Source organism: Vombatus ursinus, unplaced genomic scaffold (genome assembly GCF_900497805.2).
Source record: "Vombatus ursinus unplaced genomic scaffold, bare-nosed wombat genome assembly UNPS02014799.1, whole genome shotgun sequence".
NCBI lineage: Eukaryota > Metazoa > Chordata > Mammalia > Diprotodontia > Vombatidae > Vombatus > Vombatus ursinus.
This window is the reverse complement of record NW_020954577.1, coordinates 10,579,040-10,598,189: the sequence shown is the minus strand read 5'-3', so window position 1 is coordinate 10,598,189 and position 19,150 is coordinate 10,579,040. Positions and strand designations below refer to the sequence as shown.

The 19,150-nt window shown below is 42.3% G+C and overlaps 1 protein-coding gene across 2 annotated transcripts in view; it reads left to right on the top strand.

Moving 5' to 3' along the window:
- The window catches only part of DNAH11 (dynein axonemal heavy chain 11), a 315,578-nt gene that overhangs the window by 83,407 nt on the left and 213,021 nt on the right, over nucleotides 1-19,150 (top strand). For both annotated transcript variants that reach the window (XM_027872105.1, XM_027872104.1), the window contains exons 22-28: nucleotides 1,336-1,419; nucleotides 6,044-6,202; nucleotides 9,682-9,804; nucleotides 11,088-11,210; nucleotides 11,547-11,771; nucleotides 13,480-13,571; nucleotides 15,789-15,915. In XM_027872105.1, the coding sequence (XP_027727906.1) occupies nucleotides 1,336-1,419; nucleotides 6,044-6,202; nucleotides 9,682-9,804; nucleotides 11,088-11,210; nucleotides 11,547-11,771; nucleotides 13,480-13,571; nucleotides 15,789-15,915 (933 nt within the window). The remainder of the gene's footprint in view (nucleotides 1-1,335; nucleotides 1,420-6,043; nucleotides 6,203-9,681; nucleotides 9,805-11,087; nucleotides 11,211-11,546; nucleotides 11,772-13,479; nucleotides 13,572-15,788; nucleotides 15,916-19,150) is intronic.

Here is a 19,150-nt window from a genome sequence, read left to right as displayed (position 1 = left end):
AAACGTTCAGTTGAAAACATCACTATTTTTCATTTCAGCATGAACACAATACTGCAAAGGGATTCCTGGTTTGAACCCCAAGTTTTTTTTTAAAGATTTACATTAAACACTCTTCAAATGACATTAATTTTCTGTGGAAAGTATTTTGTTTTATTTTTTAGAAGGGAGGACCCCATTGTGTATAGGGGTAAGGGGAAGTTGAGCTGGTGATAACTGATGGGACAATGGAGTATCAAGAAAATATTGAAGATACGTAAAAATGCAAAAGAACAAGTTAGGAACCCAAAAACAAAGAAAGCAGCAATGCGATGGCCTCGGGAAATGGAATAGATGCTCTTAAAAAACCATCCACAACTAATAGAATTTCACTGCGCTATGCCCAATTCTTTTTTTTTGTTCATTATATGTATTTTTTGGCGATTATTAAGCTAATAATAAATTTAAATGGTGGGGGTTTTTTTTATTATATTTATATGCATTATAAGAAGTATCCCTTGATACTTCAAGTCAGTAAGCATTTGTGAAGTACCTGCAATGTATCAGGCATGGTGCTATGTGCTAGGAAATCAGCTGAGTCCTACAATGATGATGACCACATAGACCTATAGTATCAACAAGAGACCTTGGAGTACAAAGTAACCAGTGGAATATGAGATAGAGCACGGTCCAGAGACTCAGAATCTGACCAAGATGCCTAAGAGCAGAGGCTGGCCACTGACGGATTCAGATTATGTCTTTGGAAGCATGATTCTATTTCATTTGAGGATCAAAAAGTACTAGGGTTTTAGTCAGTCAACAAGCATTTCTTCAGGGACATTGAGTCAGATTACTAAGAAGGCAAAAACAATCTGCAGTCAAGGAGTGGAACGTATAAATTACTAGGTACAAGCAAGATATATGCAGGTTGGTAGAAGATGCTCTCAGTGGGAAGACGCCTGCAGCTTTGGAGACCCAGAAAGGTCTCCTGCAAAAGATGAGATTGGAGCTCAGTCTTGAAAGAACCCTGGGAGTTTTTAAAAATCATGGGAATATTCTTCTTCTAGATGTAACTCTAACTAAATACCTGCTGCATACATGATAACATCAATATGTGTCTCTAACTTTTCACCATGATTAGAAAGTGATGCATCAGATTGTTTTGGGGGTACATTTGACCCATGCCAACAACTCTTTGTTCTAGAGTTAGGGGGGATTTGACAAGGACAGTTAATATTGAAGAAATTGGATTTCTACTGGCCAATGGTGCCACTGTGTATCATCCATTTCTGTGCTATGTGGCTGAGACTCACTTTCACCAAATGTTGTTGACACTTTTATCTGCTCCTCCTGTTTCAGAGAAGCATCGATAATTGGACTAAAACCCAGTGGAGACAGATTAATGTGGAACAGATGGATGGAGAGCTGAGAAGGTTTGCCAAGGCAAGTTCTGAAGCTGTCTACTACCACAATTTATTTTTCTCGATACTGCCTCTTTTCCGTCTTCCCCTACCCGGGCTCTGATGGGTTTTTGGCACATGGGCTTGCTTAGCTTGAACACGACCATCTGAGATGATATTTCTTTACTATCAGCCAGTCACACTCTTAACCAGAGCTGTCTGTCCATGAATAGCTTGGTTCAATTTTTCTGTAGTTCATGAGTTACGAGTCACCCCTGAGGGTATAAGCATTCTTCCTTGTAGTTGGTGAGGTGAGTGAAGGTGACTGGAGATGTGAAGGGCTGTATGTGGAGATGGGAAGGGACCTCAGATTGTGGTACCTCTTGGCTTCTTTTTTTGGAAGCAACAACTAAGCCATATATGGGGCACTTTTGTTGGTTCTAGAGCCACTGTCGGAAGTATTTTCTCTCTGGAGAGCATATGAAACCATCTCAATCCTATTCAATGTGACAAGCATCTACCAGGCACCTACTGTCACAGGACATTAGGCCAAAGAAAAAATGACAGAGTTCTTGCCTTTATTGAGTTTACATCCTGCTGGGCAGTGGGCATGTTATGTCCACTGATAAACTGAAGATAAGGTCTGATGACAGTAATGAAGAGATCAGGTAATAAAAAAGATGAACATTTCTTTTGAAGACAGTACAGACTCAAAAGGATCATGGATCTTGAGCCAGAAGGTACCTCAGACGTCATGTAGTCCAAACTACTCATTTTGCAGAGGGAAAAACTGAGTCTCAGAGAGGTTAAGGGACTTGCCGAGGTCACACAGGTCACTGGATCAGAGATATATAGCCAGAAGGGACCTCAGAGGTCGTCTAGTGCAAACCTCTCATTTTACAAATGAAGAAACTGAGGCCTAGAGAGGTTAAGTGACTTGCTAAAATTGTGAAAGTAGTAAATATCAGAGGTGAGATTTCAACTCCAGAACCAGGGCTTCTTCCAGTGTACAACTGAGGCAATCGTGTTTGCTTGTATTCACCTGAAATGGGAATGTGATTGCACTAAGGTGTTGGGTGGGAACTGAATGATGGAAGCATCCTTAATTTTCTACTTTCTTTACATCCATAGACACAGCTATGCTAGGAAGTGAATGCCTTCCCACAGAAAGGAGGCAGATTAGCAAAAGCAATCCAACCAAAAGAGCCAAAGATTACAGATTCAAAATCACAACATCTGAGAGCTGGAAGGGGCTTCACCCAGCTCACGGCTGAACAAAAATCCTCTTTTCTATGTCTTTGGTGAGGATCGCTCAGCCTTGGGTGAAAGACATCCAATGAGAGAGAACCTGCTCACCCCATGGCAGCCCATTCCATGGTGAGAGTTAGACAACCCTCTCTCCTGCTTTGTGACTTCCACCCACTCTTACTAGTTTTGCCCACTGTGGGCAAGCAGAAAAAGTCTAATCCCTAAAAAAAACCTTTTATGTTAATTTTTTACAATTAAGATGCATTTCTCACATTCCCTAATTGGGGGTTGGTGTCCTTGTAACAAATAAGGATAAGCATAGTCAAGCAAAAGACATTCTCATATGGGACAATGATCCAAGACATCTCCAAAAGACTCACGATGGAAAATACTGTCCACATCCAGACAAAGGACTATGGAGTCTGAATGCAGATCAAAGCAGACTATTTTCACTTTTTTTTGTTTTCTTCTTTCTCATAGTTTTTCCCTTTTGTTCTGATTCTTCTTTCACAACATAACTAATATGGAAGTATATTTAACATCATTGTACACGTATAACCAATATCAGATTGCTTGCTGTTTTGGGGAGAGGGCAGAGAAAGGAGGAAGAGAGAAAAATTTGGAACTCAAAATCTTACAAAAATGAATGGTGAAAACTATCTTTATGTGTAATTAGAAAAAGTACTATTATTAAGTGCAAAAAGAAAAGAAATTCCCATATTGGCCACGTCCAAAAATTATTTGTCTCGATCTGTTCTTTGAGTCTATCACCTCTCTGTCAGGAGGTGAGTAGCATCATCATGGGTCCTCTGGAGACACAGTTGGTCATTGGACTAATCAGCATTCTGAAATCTTTAAAAGATACTCATTGTTGGTGTTTTTTTAAATAATTTATTCATTTTTAGTTTTCAACATTCACTTCCATAGGATTTTTAGTTTTACATTTTCTCCCCTCTACTTCTCCTCCCGCTCCCCAACATGGCATGTAATCTGATAGAGGTTCTACTTATACATTCATATTAAGCATATTTTCCCATTAGTCATGATGTATGGAAGAATTAGAACTAATGGGAAGAACCATGAGAAAGAAGAAATAAAACAACAAAAGAAAAGGAGGTCAAATAGTATGCTTCCATCTGCATTCAGACTCCATGGTTCTTCTTCTCGATGCGTTTTCATGAGTGTTTTGGAGTTGTCTTAGATCCTTGCATTGCTGAGAAGAGCTATGTGTATCAAAGTCAGTCATTGTACAATGTGGCTTTTACTGTGTACAGTGTTCTCCTGTTTCTACTCATTTCACTCAGCATGAGTTCATATAAGTCCTTCCAGGTTTTTTCTAAAGTCTGCTGCTCATCATTTCTTATAACACAGTAGTATTCCATTACATTCATATACCACAACTTGTTCGGCCATTCCCCAATTGATGGGTATCCCCTCAATTTCTAATTCTTGGCCACCACAAAAAGAGCTACTATAAAAAATTTTTTTACGTGTGGATCCTTTTCCCATTTTTATGATCTCTGTGGGATAGAGACCTAGAAGTAGTATTGCTGGGTCAAACGGTATGCACAATTTTACAGCCCTTTGGGCATAGTTCCAAATTGCTCTCCAGAAGGGCTGGATCAGTTCACAACTCCACCAACAATGCATTAGTGTTCTAATTTTTCCACATTTTCTCCAACATTCATCATTTTCCTGGTTTGTCATGTTAGCCAATCTGATAGGTGTGATGTGGTACCTCAGAATCGTTTTGATTTACATTTCTCTAATCAATAGTGATTTAGCGCATTTTTTCATATGACTATAGATAGCTTTAATTTCTTCCTCTGAAAACTGCCTATTCATATCCTTTGACCATTTATCAATTGGGGAATGATTTGTATTCTTATAAATTTGACTCAGTGCTCTATATATTTTAGAAATGAGGCCTTTATCAGAAGCACTGGCTATAAAAATTGTTTCCCAGCTTTCTGCCTCTCTTTTAGTCTTGGTTGCATTGGGTTTGTTTGTGCAAAAGCTTTTCAATTTAATATAGTCAATGTCATCCATCTTGCATTTCATAACATTCTCTATCTCTTGTTTGGTCATAAATTCTTCCCTTCTCCATAGATCTGACAGGTAAACTATTCCTTGCTCTCCTAGTTTCCTTATAGTATTAGTCTTTATATCTAAATTGTATGCCTATTTTGACTTTATCTTGGTATAGAGAGCAAGATGTTGGTCTATGCCCAGTTTCTGCCATACTCTTTTCCAGTTTTCTCAGCAGTTTTGTGAAATATTGTGTTCTAATCTCAGAAGCTGGGGTCTTTGGACATTGTTGTTTTTATATACATTCTTCTCCTTGTTCTACTCACTACCCTCTGCATCATTCCATACAAGTTTTCCAGGTTTCCCAGAAGCTTTCCTTTTTATCATTTCTTAGAGCACAAGTGGATGCCATAATTTGTTCAGCCATGTCCCAAATGATGGGCACCCCAACACCAGCTTTCTAATCTCTCTTCCACAGAGAAGATAGCAGTTATTTTGTCCTCTTGTCCCTGAAATCTTCTCTTATCTGTGCTAAACACTCCCAGATCCTTCGATCAATCTTTATATGTTATAATGTTGAGACCTTTCACTAGTGGGTCAATGAGCATTTATTAAGTGCTTCCAATGTTTTAGTCACTGGGCTAAGGGCTAGAGATATGAAGGAAAGCAAAAAATAGTACCTCTTCTCAGGGAGCTTACAGTCTGATGGGAGAAATAACATAGAAATCATTGGAGACAAATACGCATGTATACACACATATGTGTGTCATATATAGTCATTTGAAAGTAAATAGAGAAGGAAGACAGTCATACTGAGGGGAACATCTTGCTTTACTCTTTATAGCAGTCTCTAATTTATCAACTCTTCCTAAAATGCAGCACCCAGAAATGGTCCATGGCATTTCTTTGGTTGGGCATACGAGACAACGACAGTGAAGATGATGACGATGATAATGGTGACAAACTCTAGAACGTTCCAGGAGCTGCTTGCAGTCCCTAACTCAAACATTTAATTGATCTTATGTGTTTTCGTTTCCTTGCACTAAAGTTGAGAAAGTATTTCTTCCACAGATGAGAGGATAATGATAATGATAACAATAATAACTGTAATGTATTTAATGCTCTAAGATTTGCAAAGTGCTTTACAATCTTCATCTCATTTGATCCTCACAACAACCCTGGGAGTAGGTGCTATTATTATCTTTTTTTTATAGATGAGAAAACTAAAGTAAACAGAGATTAATGGAATTGCCCAGGGTCACACAGCTAGAAGGAGTCTAAGACTAGATTTGAACTCAGGTCTTCCTGACTCCAGGCCCAGTGATTAATCCACTACACAACAAAATACAGGAGAGACGGTTTAACCATTTGCAACAATCTCTATTCCTCAGGACATATGGTCACTCGATAAGGAAGTCCGCTTCTGGGACGCTTACTTGGGACTGGACCTAATGGTGAAGAACCTGCTGGCATCTCTGAGGGCAGTGATGGAGTTACAGAACCCAGCCATCAGGGAGAGGCATTGGCACCAACTGATGGATGTCACAGGGGTGAGGATCTTGTGAAGTCAGCCAGTTCAGGAGCATGACGAGGACGCTGAAATATTGCTAGAAAGCTACCTTCTAGCAGGAAATAAGAAAGGTGCCTGGGGGTGTTTATCAACATTGAGGCAGGAAGACCATGGAAAGTGGAGCCTGGGAAAAGGTGGAAGATAGCTGAGATCACTTCCATCATCAGTCAGGAAAAGCGCCTCACCATGGCGTGGAAAATGCTTCTAATAGCACAGCTGTTTTATTGTCTAAAGATACTTGATTGTGCATAAGTCTCCATGTCGGTTCAAGTTACTTTTCTTGTTCTTCCAAATCTCATGGCTGGTTTTTTCCCTCAGTTTGAATAATTACTTTTATTTTTTTTTAATCACAATCAGTTCTTGAAACATCACTCACCACCACCCTAGAACCAAACCCTTCCTTTTAATAAAAATAATAAATTAAGCTAAAATACCTAATATGATGAGCTCATTTACCGATTGGTACAATATTCTGCCCTAGTAGTCCCCCAGTTGAAAGAGGAATGGCGTATTTCATGATCTGCTTATCACAGTCTGTGTTTGTATGTGGTTTGTTTGTTCTTTAAGAAAGAAAAGGGACCAAACTTACACCAAACTTCACTCTGAATGTCAGGGAAGCTGACAACCCTTCTTAGGAGTTCTAAATGGATGAGATTATTGAATATTGTGATAGAAAAGTCAGAGATTTGACTTCTTGCTTTTAAGTTGAGAAGTGAAAACTAAGATGTAGGGTTAGTTAATGAGCTGGAGAAGGAAATGATGAACCTGTCCAGGATCTTTGCTGAGAAAACTCCCAATTGGCTCACAGAGAGTAGGGCATAACTGACTGAACAAGGGATATTTAGGAAGAGAGATCTCTGGGAAAAGATCAGGTTTTCTGGGATAGTTGGCAAAAGAGGTCTTTAACAGGCATGGCGGATAGTGCGGGTTCCAGCTAGCTTTTGTCCCCAAAGAACCTCTGTGGGTTTTGTTTTGTGCAAGAGAAACGTGTAGAAATTCTAATGTTAAGCTTTAAAATAAGAATCCTAGATCATCTTATTGACAAAGTCTTGGTGAAATTAAAGAAATGACTGGAAATCTTGTTAAATCACTCCAGTAGTTTAGAATGAAAGACAAGTGAGACGGATTACTGTGTTACTGGGATTTAAATTGGATGTTAACAAGTGACCTGGGTGATCCTTCTGTAAAATGGGCTTTGTAGACAGAAGAAATGAGAGGAGTGTGTGGTAAAAGAAAAGAAAAGCACGCTGTCAGCCCTGAGGCTGGTTTGTTCTCTCTCTGTGACTAAATGCCTCAAACTCGGTATCTCTCAGACTGTGAAGTAAGGAACCCTGAAAAATCTCAAATTTCTTTTTTTGAAATGAACCTTTCGTAGTTTGTTAATAAGCCTTAAAAATCATAATTTTAGAGGATTTGATGACCACAGTTTTACCAAAGTTTTGTCTAGACTGAAAGGTTCTGCCTTTCGAGTATTATTCGAGTATTTAACAGTCACACCAAGGGCCTCGAGGCCACACATGGTCCTCTAGGTCCTCAACTGTGGCCCTTTGAATCCAAACTTCACAGAACAAATCCCCTTAATATAAGGGTTTGTCAAAGACTAGTCCAAGGGCCAAACTTGAGGGCTTAGAGGACCACGTGTGGGCTCCAGGCCGTATGTTCCCCACCCCTGCTTCTAGCCCTTATGCTTATCTAGGAACCAAGGCTGAATTCTGTCTGAAATTTAGAGGAAGGCAGCATGGAGTGGGAGAGCAAGTGTTGGACTGGGAACTGGGGAACCCAGCTCTGTTTTTGCATCTGTTTTAACAAGGGATGTGGCCTTAGACCCTGGTTTCCTAATCTGGAAAATGCCTGGGTTGGACTCCATGGCGTCTCAAGTCCCTTCATCCTTAGTCTGTATTTTGTATATGTTAATTGTCATCCTGATTGATTCCTTTGACCTTTGGTTAAGCTAACTTTAAAAAAAAAAGTTTTCTTGAATTCCTTTTTTATAGACAAAATAGTTATTTTCTGTGATGAATGTTACCCCCACCCAGCTTCCCAATAGAACTGTCCCTTATAATAAGACAAATATGGCACTCTCACTGCTAGCGTGGGCACTGCTGGGCACCCCTAGGCCCCCACCTCTGTGCAAAGAAGGCCATGCATTTCATTACTCATTCTCCAGCCCCAAGGTTGGTCATTGCATCTAATCCACACAAGGCTTCCACTTAGTGCTGCTTCTGTTTATGTCATTGGGATCATTTTGGAGGCTTGCCTTCTTGGTTTGGCTTTCTGCCTTCTATAACAATATTTCCAAGTCTTCCTATGTTTCTCAGAATTTTTCATAGTTTTCACTTAATATAGCACAATAATATTTGATTGTGTTATTTTGTCACAATTTGTCCAGTCAATGGCACCTCCTTTCTTTAATTTTTTACTATCACAGAACTTGCAGCAAAGAATATTTTATCATATCTGAGACCTTTCCATCATTGACCTCAGAGTGTGTGCCCACTGGTTCCATTGCTAAGCCAAAGGACATACACGTATATGTATATGTTGTATATATTCCTATAGACACGTGTGTATACATGTGAGTATAGCTAAGAGCTTTTGTCACACGATCCCAAATTGGTTTTTAGGAAAAGTTGGACAAATTCACAGTTCCATCACCAGTGTACTAGAATGCCTGCCTTCGATCACTCAATCACTAGGCATTTTATTATACATCCACTTCGGTGTACCAGGCACTGCCTTTCCACAGCGTCACCAACATGGACTACTTCAATCTTCGTTGCCTCTGTTAATTCAGTGGGCATGAGGTAAAGCCTCAGAGTTGTTTTAATATGCTTTTCTCTTATTAGTGAGGTGGCCCCTTGTTCCCTTTCCAGGCTTCTAACGTTCTACTCTCTTCTACCTATTCTATGATTCCCTTCATAGGGGTCTGCTCACCTTTGCTTACATCCAACATTCTATCCACCAACTCTGGGCCCTTCTGCTTGGCGCATGGTGGAAGCTTGTCAATGACTGACTGATCATTCCCCATTCCTGTAACAATCTCCTTTTTTTCTCTTCTACCTCTTAGCTTCCTTCAAGATTAAGCTCCAATCTCCCCTTCCGCAGGAAGTCTTCCCCAGTCCCTCTAGCTGCTAGTGCCTTCCCACTGAGATGCCCTTTCGTCTACACTGGACTAAACACTCTCATTGTCTCCCTCATTAGAATGTGAGCTCCTTGAGGGCAGGGACCTTGTTTTTGCCTTCTTCATATCCCCAGAGCTTAGTACAGTGCCTGGAACATAGTAGGTGCTTAACAAGTAGTTTGAGCTCTCACTTAGAGCATTTTTTCATATGGCTATTGATGATTTGTGTATTTTGACAAATGTGCATTCTTCTACTTATCAACTGAGGTTTGCCTCTTAGCTATTAAGCTACCTTTAAAAATTTCAGATTTTTCTTGTTGGTTTTTTCTTTTCACTAGGTTAAGTTCTCAATCCATGAGGGTACAGTTTTGGCAGACTTATTGGGATTACAGCTACATAAAGTGGAAGATGAAGTCCAAAGCATTGTGGACAAAGCTGTGAAGGAGCTGGGGACTGAAAAGGTAGAATTTTCTGGTTTTTGTCCTCATGTTCTGGATGGTGGCCTATTTCTGTAAAAAAAAAAATGCCTACTAAGGGAAAGGTGCCTATGGCATCGTAGAAAATGCACTGGATTACTACTGTTCTATGAGAAATGATGAGCAGGTGGATTTCAGAAACTGTTGGAAAGATTTACATGAACTGATGCTGAGTGAAATGAGCAGAACCAGGAGAACATTGTATACAGTAACAGCAACACTGTGAGATGACTGATTTTGATAGACTTATATCTTCTCATTAATGCAAGGATCTGAGACATCTCCATAAGTCTCATGATGGAAAATGCTATCTACATCCAGAGAAAGGACTATGGAGTCTGAATGCTGATAAACACATACTATTTTCACTTTGTTTTTTCTTTCTCATGGTTTTTCCATTTTGTTCTGATTCTTCTTTAACAACATGACTAATGTGGAAATATGTTTAACATGATCGTATATGTATGGCCTATGTCAGATTGCTTGCTGCCTCGGGGAAGGGGAAGGGCAGGAGAAAAATTTGAAACTCAAAATCTTACAAAAATGAATGTTGAAAACTATCTTTAATTGTAATTGGAAAAAAAAATATTAAGTGCAATAAAAGAAAAAATAAAATGCACTGGATTGGATACCAGGGTTTAAATCCTGGCTCTTTCAGCTGGGTGACAAAGTGGATAGAGCACTGGGCCTGGAATCAGGAAGACCTGAATTCAAATCTGGCCTCAGACACTACCTGTGTGACCCTGGGCAAGTCACTTAACCCTGTTTGCCTCAGTTTCCTCATCTGTAAAATGAGCTGGATAGGAAATGGCAAACCACTCCAGTCTCTCTTCCAAGAAAACCCCAAATGGAGCCATGAAGAGTCAGACATGACTGAAATGACTGAACAACAATTTTCAAATACTAAACTGTGAGTTATCTCAGATAAGTCACTTAAGTCTTCTGAGCCTTAGTTTCTTCATTTGTAAAAACAGGTATATGTACACCACCTACCTCTCCTGGCCCTTGGGAAGAGAGTACTTTTTATAAATTTTAAAGAAGCAAAACTTGTCCTAGCTCTGAGAGTCAGGAGCCTAGTGCCTTGAAAGTGAGCTCTGCTCTTAGTCTCTGCCAGACCTTATTGGCTTCTTCACACCTCAGTATCATGATCCATAAAATGGGAGCAATCACATGTAACCTAGATATTCTTTGGAATTTGCAAAATGGTTTGACAGTGAAATCTATTTCATATGATACTAAGTCATCCATTTCCTCCTGTTTCTAAACAGATTCTTACTGAGATCGGCTATACCTGGGCCACAATGGAGTTTTCATATGAGGACCACTACCGAACAGGCATCCCTTTACTAAAATCTGATGAACAACTTTTTGAGACTTTAGAACACAATCAAGTAAGATGCCTTTCCCTCACCCCTCCTTCCTTTACAGAAACAGTATTCTTTTTAAATGGAGATTTGAGTCTTTTGGGCTCTGAGATTGAACAACAGCATAGATTTTCCCAGAATTCAGTGAACATTTCTGGTCCCAAGTCAGGACAACCTCATATCCTATGTATTTTTCCAACAGCTGCAGAGCCACATGGCCCTATTTACCACTGACGCATTTACGCGAGGGAGAGATTTACTTGCATTGTTCATTACAGCAAGAGACTTTTAAATGTGTGCCGAGTGACTTGCACTTAATTATAATCTCGTTTGTTGCTTTTAATTGCATGCCCTCCTTCTTAGGTTCAGTTGCAGATGATCCTACAAAGCAAGTACGTGGAATATTTCATTGAGCAAGCCTCGGGTTGGCAAAAGAAGTTAAATGCAGCAGATGCCATCATCTTCCTTTGGATGGAAGTCCAACGGACCTGGTCTCATTTGGAGAGCATCTTTATAGACTCTGAGGACATCCGGATCCAGCTCGATGAAGATGCGAGAAGATTTGATGGCATTGACGCTGACTTTAAGGTAGCATGAGGATGCTGTCAGACGTTTTCAGAGGATGGGAGTAGAGCCGAGTAGCCCAAAGACAGTAGAGATGGAAGGGACCTCAAAGGCCGCCAATCCAACTTCCTCATTTCATGGATGAGGAAACTGAGACCTAGATACAGCTTAAGTGATTGTCCCCAAAACTATATGGGTGGCAGCAACAGATGCAAGATCATAGTGTTATAGGATCATAGAACTAGAACCAAAAGGAACCTCAGAGTCCAACTTCCCCATTTTATGGATGAGGAAACTGAGACCCGAAGAGCTGAGATACCTTGCTTAAAGCTAGGTAGGGTGGTAAGTGGCACATGAAAGATGATAGGATCGTGGAATACTAGACCAAAGCTGGAAAAGACTTCAGAGGCCAACTAATCCAACCCTCCTTACAGAGAAGAAAACTGAGACTCAAGGAAGTTGTGAGTTACCCAAGGTCCCATATAGAGAGTAAACATCAGAGGCAGGATTTAAAGCCAAGTTCTCTGAGCCCTGGGCATCATTCCATGATGATGATCTTTGAGGATTCCTTGGACTGAAAAAAATTCATCACCCAGTGGCCAGTCCAGTGGCAAACCACTTTGAACTTAGCAAGGCTGGTCCTGAGATGCCAAACACACAATGTAAATCATTGCAGTAGCCTGAGCTGTTCTGCTACGCGACTCTCGGTCTGCGGCCACCTCCATACCACAGAGGTGCATCGTGAGAGATTCCTGGAAGATTGTAAAGGCAATTAAGATTTTTAAAAAAAGCCTTGACTGAAAGAATAATGGGCCCACCTCCTCAGCCATCAGCAAGTTGTGAGATAGCTTTTTTTTCCTCCATCTCCCCCCGGGGCCATTTCTTTCTCCCATTTTGAAGCAGGGCAAAATGTGACCAATTTTTTTCTGTGCTATGTATCTATGCCCTGTTTACTGTGATGTGTATTAGGCAGCTTCTGAAGACTGATTATTAATTTCTTTCCTTTTTTGTTTATTTTGGTAGAAGCAATGATGTTGGGTACTACCAGGAATGGTGGTGATACTCAAAGGATTTCTTCAGGGAGAAAACATCTAGCCTTGTTCCTTATGAAATTTGTGATCTCCCTCAATCAACACATGCTAATTAAATACCAACTATATGTCAAGCATTGTGCTGACCACTGGGGATACAAGTAAAATCACTCCTGCCCTCAAGGAGTTTATGTTCTGTCAGAGGAGATGTCAAGTATATATAAAGCATGTACAAGATGCGTGGCTAGGTGGTGCAGTGCATAGGGTGCCAGGCCTACAGTCGGAAAGATCTGAGTTCAAAGCCGACTTTGGATGTGTCCTTGGGGAAGTCATTTTACTCTGTTTGCCTCAGTTTCCTCATCTGTAAAAATGAGCTAGAAAAGGAAATAGCAAACCACTATAGCATCTTTGCCAAGAGAACCCCAAATAGGGTCATGAAGAGTCAGACAGGACTGAAACAACTGAACCACAATGTAAAAGACCCAAGGGATGTTTGGAGGGGAGGTCTTGACTAGCTGGGGGCATCAGGGAAGGCAGAAGGTGGGGGTGGGGTGGGGCTGGAGCTGAGGGATGCTGTGAAGCAGAAGTTAGGAGGGAGTATGCTCTAGGCACCAGGGACACACACAGCTTGAAGCCTGGCAGAAAGGAGAAGGCTTGGAGAAAATCTTGATGTTATGCCTCACTTACATTCTTCCGTGCAGGAATTAATGCTTGACACTGCAAAGATTAAAAATGTTTTGGAAGCAACGGGCCGACCCAATCTGTATGAAAAACTGAAGAACTTGCAAGACAGGTGAGGCTGAATGGACAATACAGAAATAGTCACTAATGGGCTTATAGCTCTTCAAGGTTTGAAGAGCACTTCTTGGGTTCATTATACTGTCTCAGCCTTACCACAACCCCGAGGCCAATTCCACGGTCAGAACTAATGGTACTTTAAGGTTTGCACCATGCTTCATGTGTGTTATCTTTTCTGACCCTCACAACAGACCTAAGAAGTGAGTGCTCTTACCATCTTCATTTTACAAATGAGGAAACTGAGGCATAGAAAGGTCCAGTGACTTGCCCAGGATCACACAGCTAGTCAGTGTCTGAGCCTAGATTTATTTTTAGGTCTTCCTGACTCCAGGCCCAGAGCTCTGTGATCTGTGCTACCAAGCTGCCCACATTTTCCAGATGGGGAAACTGAGGCTCAGAGTGACTTTGGTTATGTGGAAATACTGCTAAATGTGCCAGAGAGGTGACTCTAACTTGGGCCTTCCAGGCTCCTCTTGACTCTGCGGCCAGCACCCGGGCCTCTCCGAGGTGAAGTCTAGAACGTTGCAGGGCACTTTAAGCAAATTTAAATATGAATCTAATGAAATCAAAGTGAGTCCCTCCTCCTGAAATCCTAGGCTGAAGATCATGGAGTGATTTCTCTAGCAGCAAAGAGAGCAATCTGTTTCCTTGTTAGGAATGTACAGGTGTGCTGCTTTAAACAACAACAACAAAAGTTTGTTTTAATCCAAGAACCTGTTTTGTTACAGGGGTTACCCAGCCTCACTCATACGGGAGCAGCTCAGTAAATGTTTGTTGAATAGAATCAAACTAGAAACAGAACATAAAAGGGAATTAATTCTCCAACAGAAATAACATTCACAGTTGAAATCGACTTTGATTAAAAGGGGGAGGCAGTGAGTAAGATTTCTGAAGGAGTTAATTATTTCTGATTAAATTCCATGGAAACTAGCGGGTGCCTTGAGCCCTGCCCAGGGAGGAATGTAGCGGAAAAGGGAAATAGCATCCCCCCCCCCCCCCCCCCCCATGCCAATAACCAAACTGCTGAGAATTGAATCAGTCTCATGGACAGTGAGCTGCCCTGGAGGTAGGGAGGGGATGTCCTCTCCCGAGGCCAAAATACCCAAGTGTTAGCTTAAGGTGTTGGTTGCTGGAATACAGAGACAAAAACTGACCCCTTGCTGGGGGCAGAGTTGGAGGGATTCATGAGGACGGATGAGATGGCCCCTGTCAGCTCTGAGATGACTGAATTTTGTGCGTCCATCTCTGCTGCCTGTTATAGGGCGGAGGAGCTAGGTGGGAAGGGGCAGGGGAGGGAGACAGAGCTGGAGCTGTGATTTCACTCTCTAATCAGTGCAGGTCCACACCTCACCATACCCTTAGCATGCCTGGAGCTGGGTGGCTCTCCCGGCCATGATGTGTCTGAGGTGAGTCTTGAACCCAGGTCTTTCTGGTTCTCCAAACATGACACCATGCTTGAATAAGGGGAGGAAACAGCGGAAACCTGTTCAGATGGTGGGTTCATCATCGGGATTCCCCAAACCACCTGGGACCTTATTACGTCCATCGGTACTCTGGAGAGAGTCTGTAGGGCAACCTAATGGTCTCTCTGGAGAAACTGCCCCCACTAATAACACGATTAAGTATGATTTGAATAATGATAACAGTATAGACATAGAGTGGCAGAGTAGATAAAGAGGCAACCTTGGAGTCTGGAAAACTTGGGCTCAGGGTGCTCAACTAGACAAGCTGATGTCACATTTCTGGTGTGAGCATTTATGCCTGGGAAAATGGCCAACGCTTCAAATCAAGGCTGAATTGATTTATTTGTTTTTGTTGATTCCTTAGACTTAACAACATGATGGCGAAAATATTAATGATGCAGATTAAACTTTGAAAGTGTGTCATGCGTGCCTTTTTTTTTTTTAGGAAAGCCAGTTGTTAAACATTTACTAGCACACCCCTGCCTGTGTACCAGCCCTCCCTTTAACATAGATCAGCTGTGGGATCCTGGGCAGTGACCACGCTGCTCCCTAAGGCTCTAAATTGTGGGCAGGCATCCACTGGCTTTGGTTGTCCCTTTGTAGAAATGGGAGCCGTCTGTCTCTCCGAGAAGATAGTGGGAGAGGAAGAATGGGGAGCCCTCCCTCTTTGGGGCCAGGGAAGGATGGTCTGGGTTGAGGAATATGCTGCTGGCCCAGAACCAGTGTGTCATTTCTCTTCTCTTTTTCAGGCTCATTCTTTGTGAAAAAGCTCTCGCCGAATACCTGGAGACCAAGCGCCTAGCTTTTCCTCGGTTCTACTTTGTCTCCTCTGCTCACTTGCTTGACATTCTATCCAATGGGAACCAGCCAAAGCGGGTAACTTCCCCCCCCCCCGCTTCCCCTGCCGGGACTGCACTCCCTGTGATGGGACTTTGAGGGGGCAGAGGCAGTGTGGGGTGGTGTGGAGTCAGGGAGGGTTTGTGTCCTGCCTCCAACACCTCCTAGTTGGGTGACCCTGGGCCAGTCACTTTCCTACTCTCTAAAGAACAATTTTCCAAGAAACCTTGGAGATCATCTGATCGCCCCCTCATTTTATAGATGAGAAAACTGTGTGACCTTCCCAAGGTCACATAGGTAAGCTGGGAGAGCCAGAATTCAAACTCAGTTCAAATTTTGACTCTGAATCAGGTGCTCTCTCCACAGTACACATGACCGTGCCTCTAATTCAGTCAATAGGCATTTATTAAGCACCTATTAGGTACCTGGCATTATCCTTGGCACTGGGGATGCCAAGATAAGAATGGATAAACCAATGGTTCCCTTCAAGAGCCTTAAATCTGGTTGGCAAGAAACAACACGTTACACGGATAATTAAATACAACACACACATGCGTGTATACACATGTATACACATACATATTTATAATCATGTATTTATAATTTATATAAATAGATAAAATAAATATATAAGTAGAGTTTACACATAAAATGAATATGTACTTATACACTGATACTTCTTTTAGTTTTTGTTTAGTCATTTTCAGTCATGTCTGATTCTCTTTTTTTGGTGAGGCAATTGGGGTTAAGTGACTTTCCCAGGGTCACACAGCTAGTGAATGTTATGTATCTGAGGCCAGATTTGAACTCAGGTCCTCCTGAATTTAGAGCTGGTGCTCTATCCACTGCGCCACCTAGCTGCCCCAAGGTCTGATTCTTCATGACCCCATTTGGGGTCTTCTTGGCAGAGATCCTGGAGTGGTTTGCCATTTTCTTCTCCAGCCCATTTTACAAAGAAGAAAACAGGCAAACAGGGTTAAGCAACTTGCCCAGGGTGACCAGCTAATAAATGTCTGAAGCTGGATTTGAACTTATGAAGATGAGTCTTTTTGACTTCAGGCCTAGTAGCCTGTCCACTGTACCACCTAGCTGCCCGTGTACATACATACATACGTGCGTGTCACACGTGCATACATACAGGTGATATATACACATGTGTATGTTCATACATATATGTATATATTTAAATATATAATCTATACTTGCAGCTACAGAGTAATTGGGGAATGGTCAGGAAAAGCCTCGTACTGGAGCTGAACTCTGTGGGGAGCTAAGGATTTTAAGGGCCAAGGGGAGGACAACGGCCCTTTCAAGTGCAGCCCCAGTCTGTTCAGAGCTGTGGAAGAGGGAGATGAGAGGCCAAAGGCTGGAGGGGAAGAAAGGCCGCTTTGATTAGAATGCAGCATACCTGAGGGGGCTGGAGGCCGATACTGAAGGGTTTAATGCTGGATGGAGGACAATGTGTTTTATCCTTACGGCACTAGGGAGCCACGGAAGCTTCTTGAGCAGAGAAGGGCCGAGGACAGACCTGTACTTTATGAATATCAGGAGATATAAATTATGAATCTCTGAGTCTTGGGGCAAAAGAAGAGCACTCAGTAGGGCCTCTCCCCCACACCCTTACTTGGGCGGGCTGGGCTCCATCCAGGTCCTGGAGGACAGTGAGGAAGGGGCAGCAGCCATTTCATTACAGCTAATCCCTGGGCCTTGGATCAAGGCCATCTGTCTGGCGGGGAGAAGGCTGCATTTGGAGTCAGAGGACCTTGGTGGACTCCTGGCTCTGTGACCTCAGGCTCGACATCTGTTCAGGGAGAACCAGGGGAGCTGGGAATATCCTTCCAGATCAGAATTCTGGAATCCCAGGTCCTAGCGGCAGGAGGGAGGAGGGCAGGCCTACTCCGTGTTGGTCACCAAAGAAATCAAGATGAAATCAGGGTGACTTTCTGGGCTGGCCCAATATGATTTCAGTGATCAGGATTCTTCCAGTCCTTGACCCCTGCCCTCTACTCCCCACCCACCCCCAATGGAGAAAAGTGCCTTTTAGATTCATAAATTCGGAGGTGAAAGGAACCTCAAGTGTCATGGTAATAACAGCCAGCACTTTAACATTTGCAAAGCGCATTACTAACATTATCTTATGTGAGGGGGAAGTGCTATTACCAGCCCCATTTTACAGATGAGGAAACTGAGGCTAAAAGAGATTAATTGACTTGCCCAGGGTCATAGAATTAGTAAGTAGCTGAGACTGGCTGGATTTGAATTCAGGTCTTCCTGATTCCATTTAATAGATGATGAAACTGAGGCTCAGGGAGGTCATAAATTTGTAAGATCTAGAACCAGGAGGGTCCTCGGAGGTCTTCTGATCCAGTTTCAACATCTAGACTTTTTAAAGGGGGAGACAGGATAGCATCAGGGGAAGGATACTGCAGGAAGAAGTCTAGTGGTAGAAAAATGGCCCCCAAATTAGAAGTGCTTCTGCTCTTAACTAGCTGGGTGACGAATTTTTAATGTAAAGGTTAATGTGATTTGTAAAATTGTACTTAACACCCACTTGCTATGTGCCTACCATGTGCTTTGTTGTGCTGGAGACAAAAAGAAGACAAGAACCAAGCAGTCCTGCCCTCAAGGAGCTTGCATTCCACTGGGGGAAACAGTGTGTGCGAAATACGCCTGAATTCGTCTGGACTAGTTTTGTCAGGGGTGAGGTGGAGGTAGTTAAGGGAACACTAACAGCCAGGGGGAATCAGAAGAGGGGGGATCATCTAGGAGCTAACTCCTGAGCTGTGCTTTGAGAGAAACTAGGGATTTTATGAGCTAAATGAGACATAGGGAATGGCCTATGCAAAGGCATGGAGGTGAGAAATGGATTGCAGTGCCTGGGGCCAGGATGACCAGCATGTAGAGTGGAAGGACAATGCTGGGAGATGCCTCTGGAGAAGTAAATTGGAGCCAGACTGTAAATGTCTGTCAGTGCCAAGCAGAGAGGTTTTTTTTATTCTATTCCAGAGGCTATAGGGAGCTATAGTAGTTTCTTGAGCAGGGGAGTAACATAGTCAGCCCTGTGCTTTAGGAAGATTAATTGGGGAGGATGTGGATTGCTCTATGAGGTGCAGGAGGGAGAAGAGCTGGGTGTGATTCCAAAGTTAAGAACCTGAGCCACTGGAAAGACAATGGTGCCCTCAGCCAAAACACAGAACTGAGGAAACTGGGCACGTGTTGAGAAGGGAGATGAGTTCTGTTTCTCAGTCATGGATTTGTGCAGATCAGTAGCATC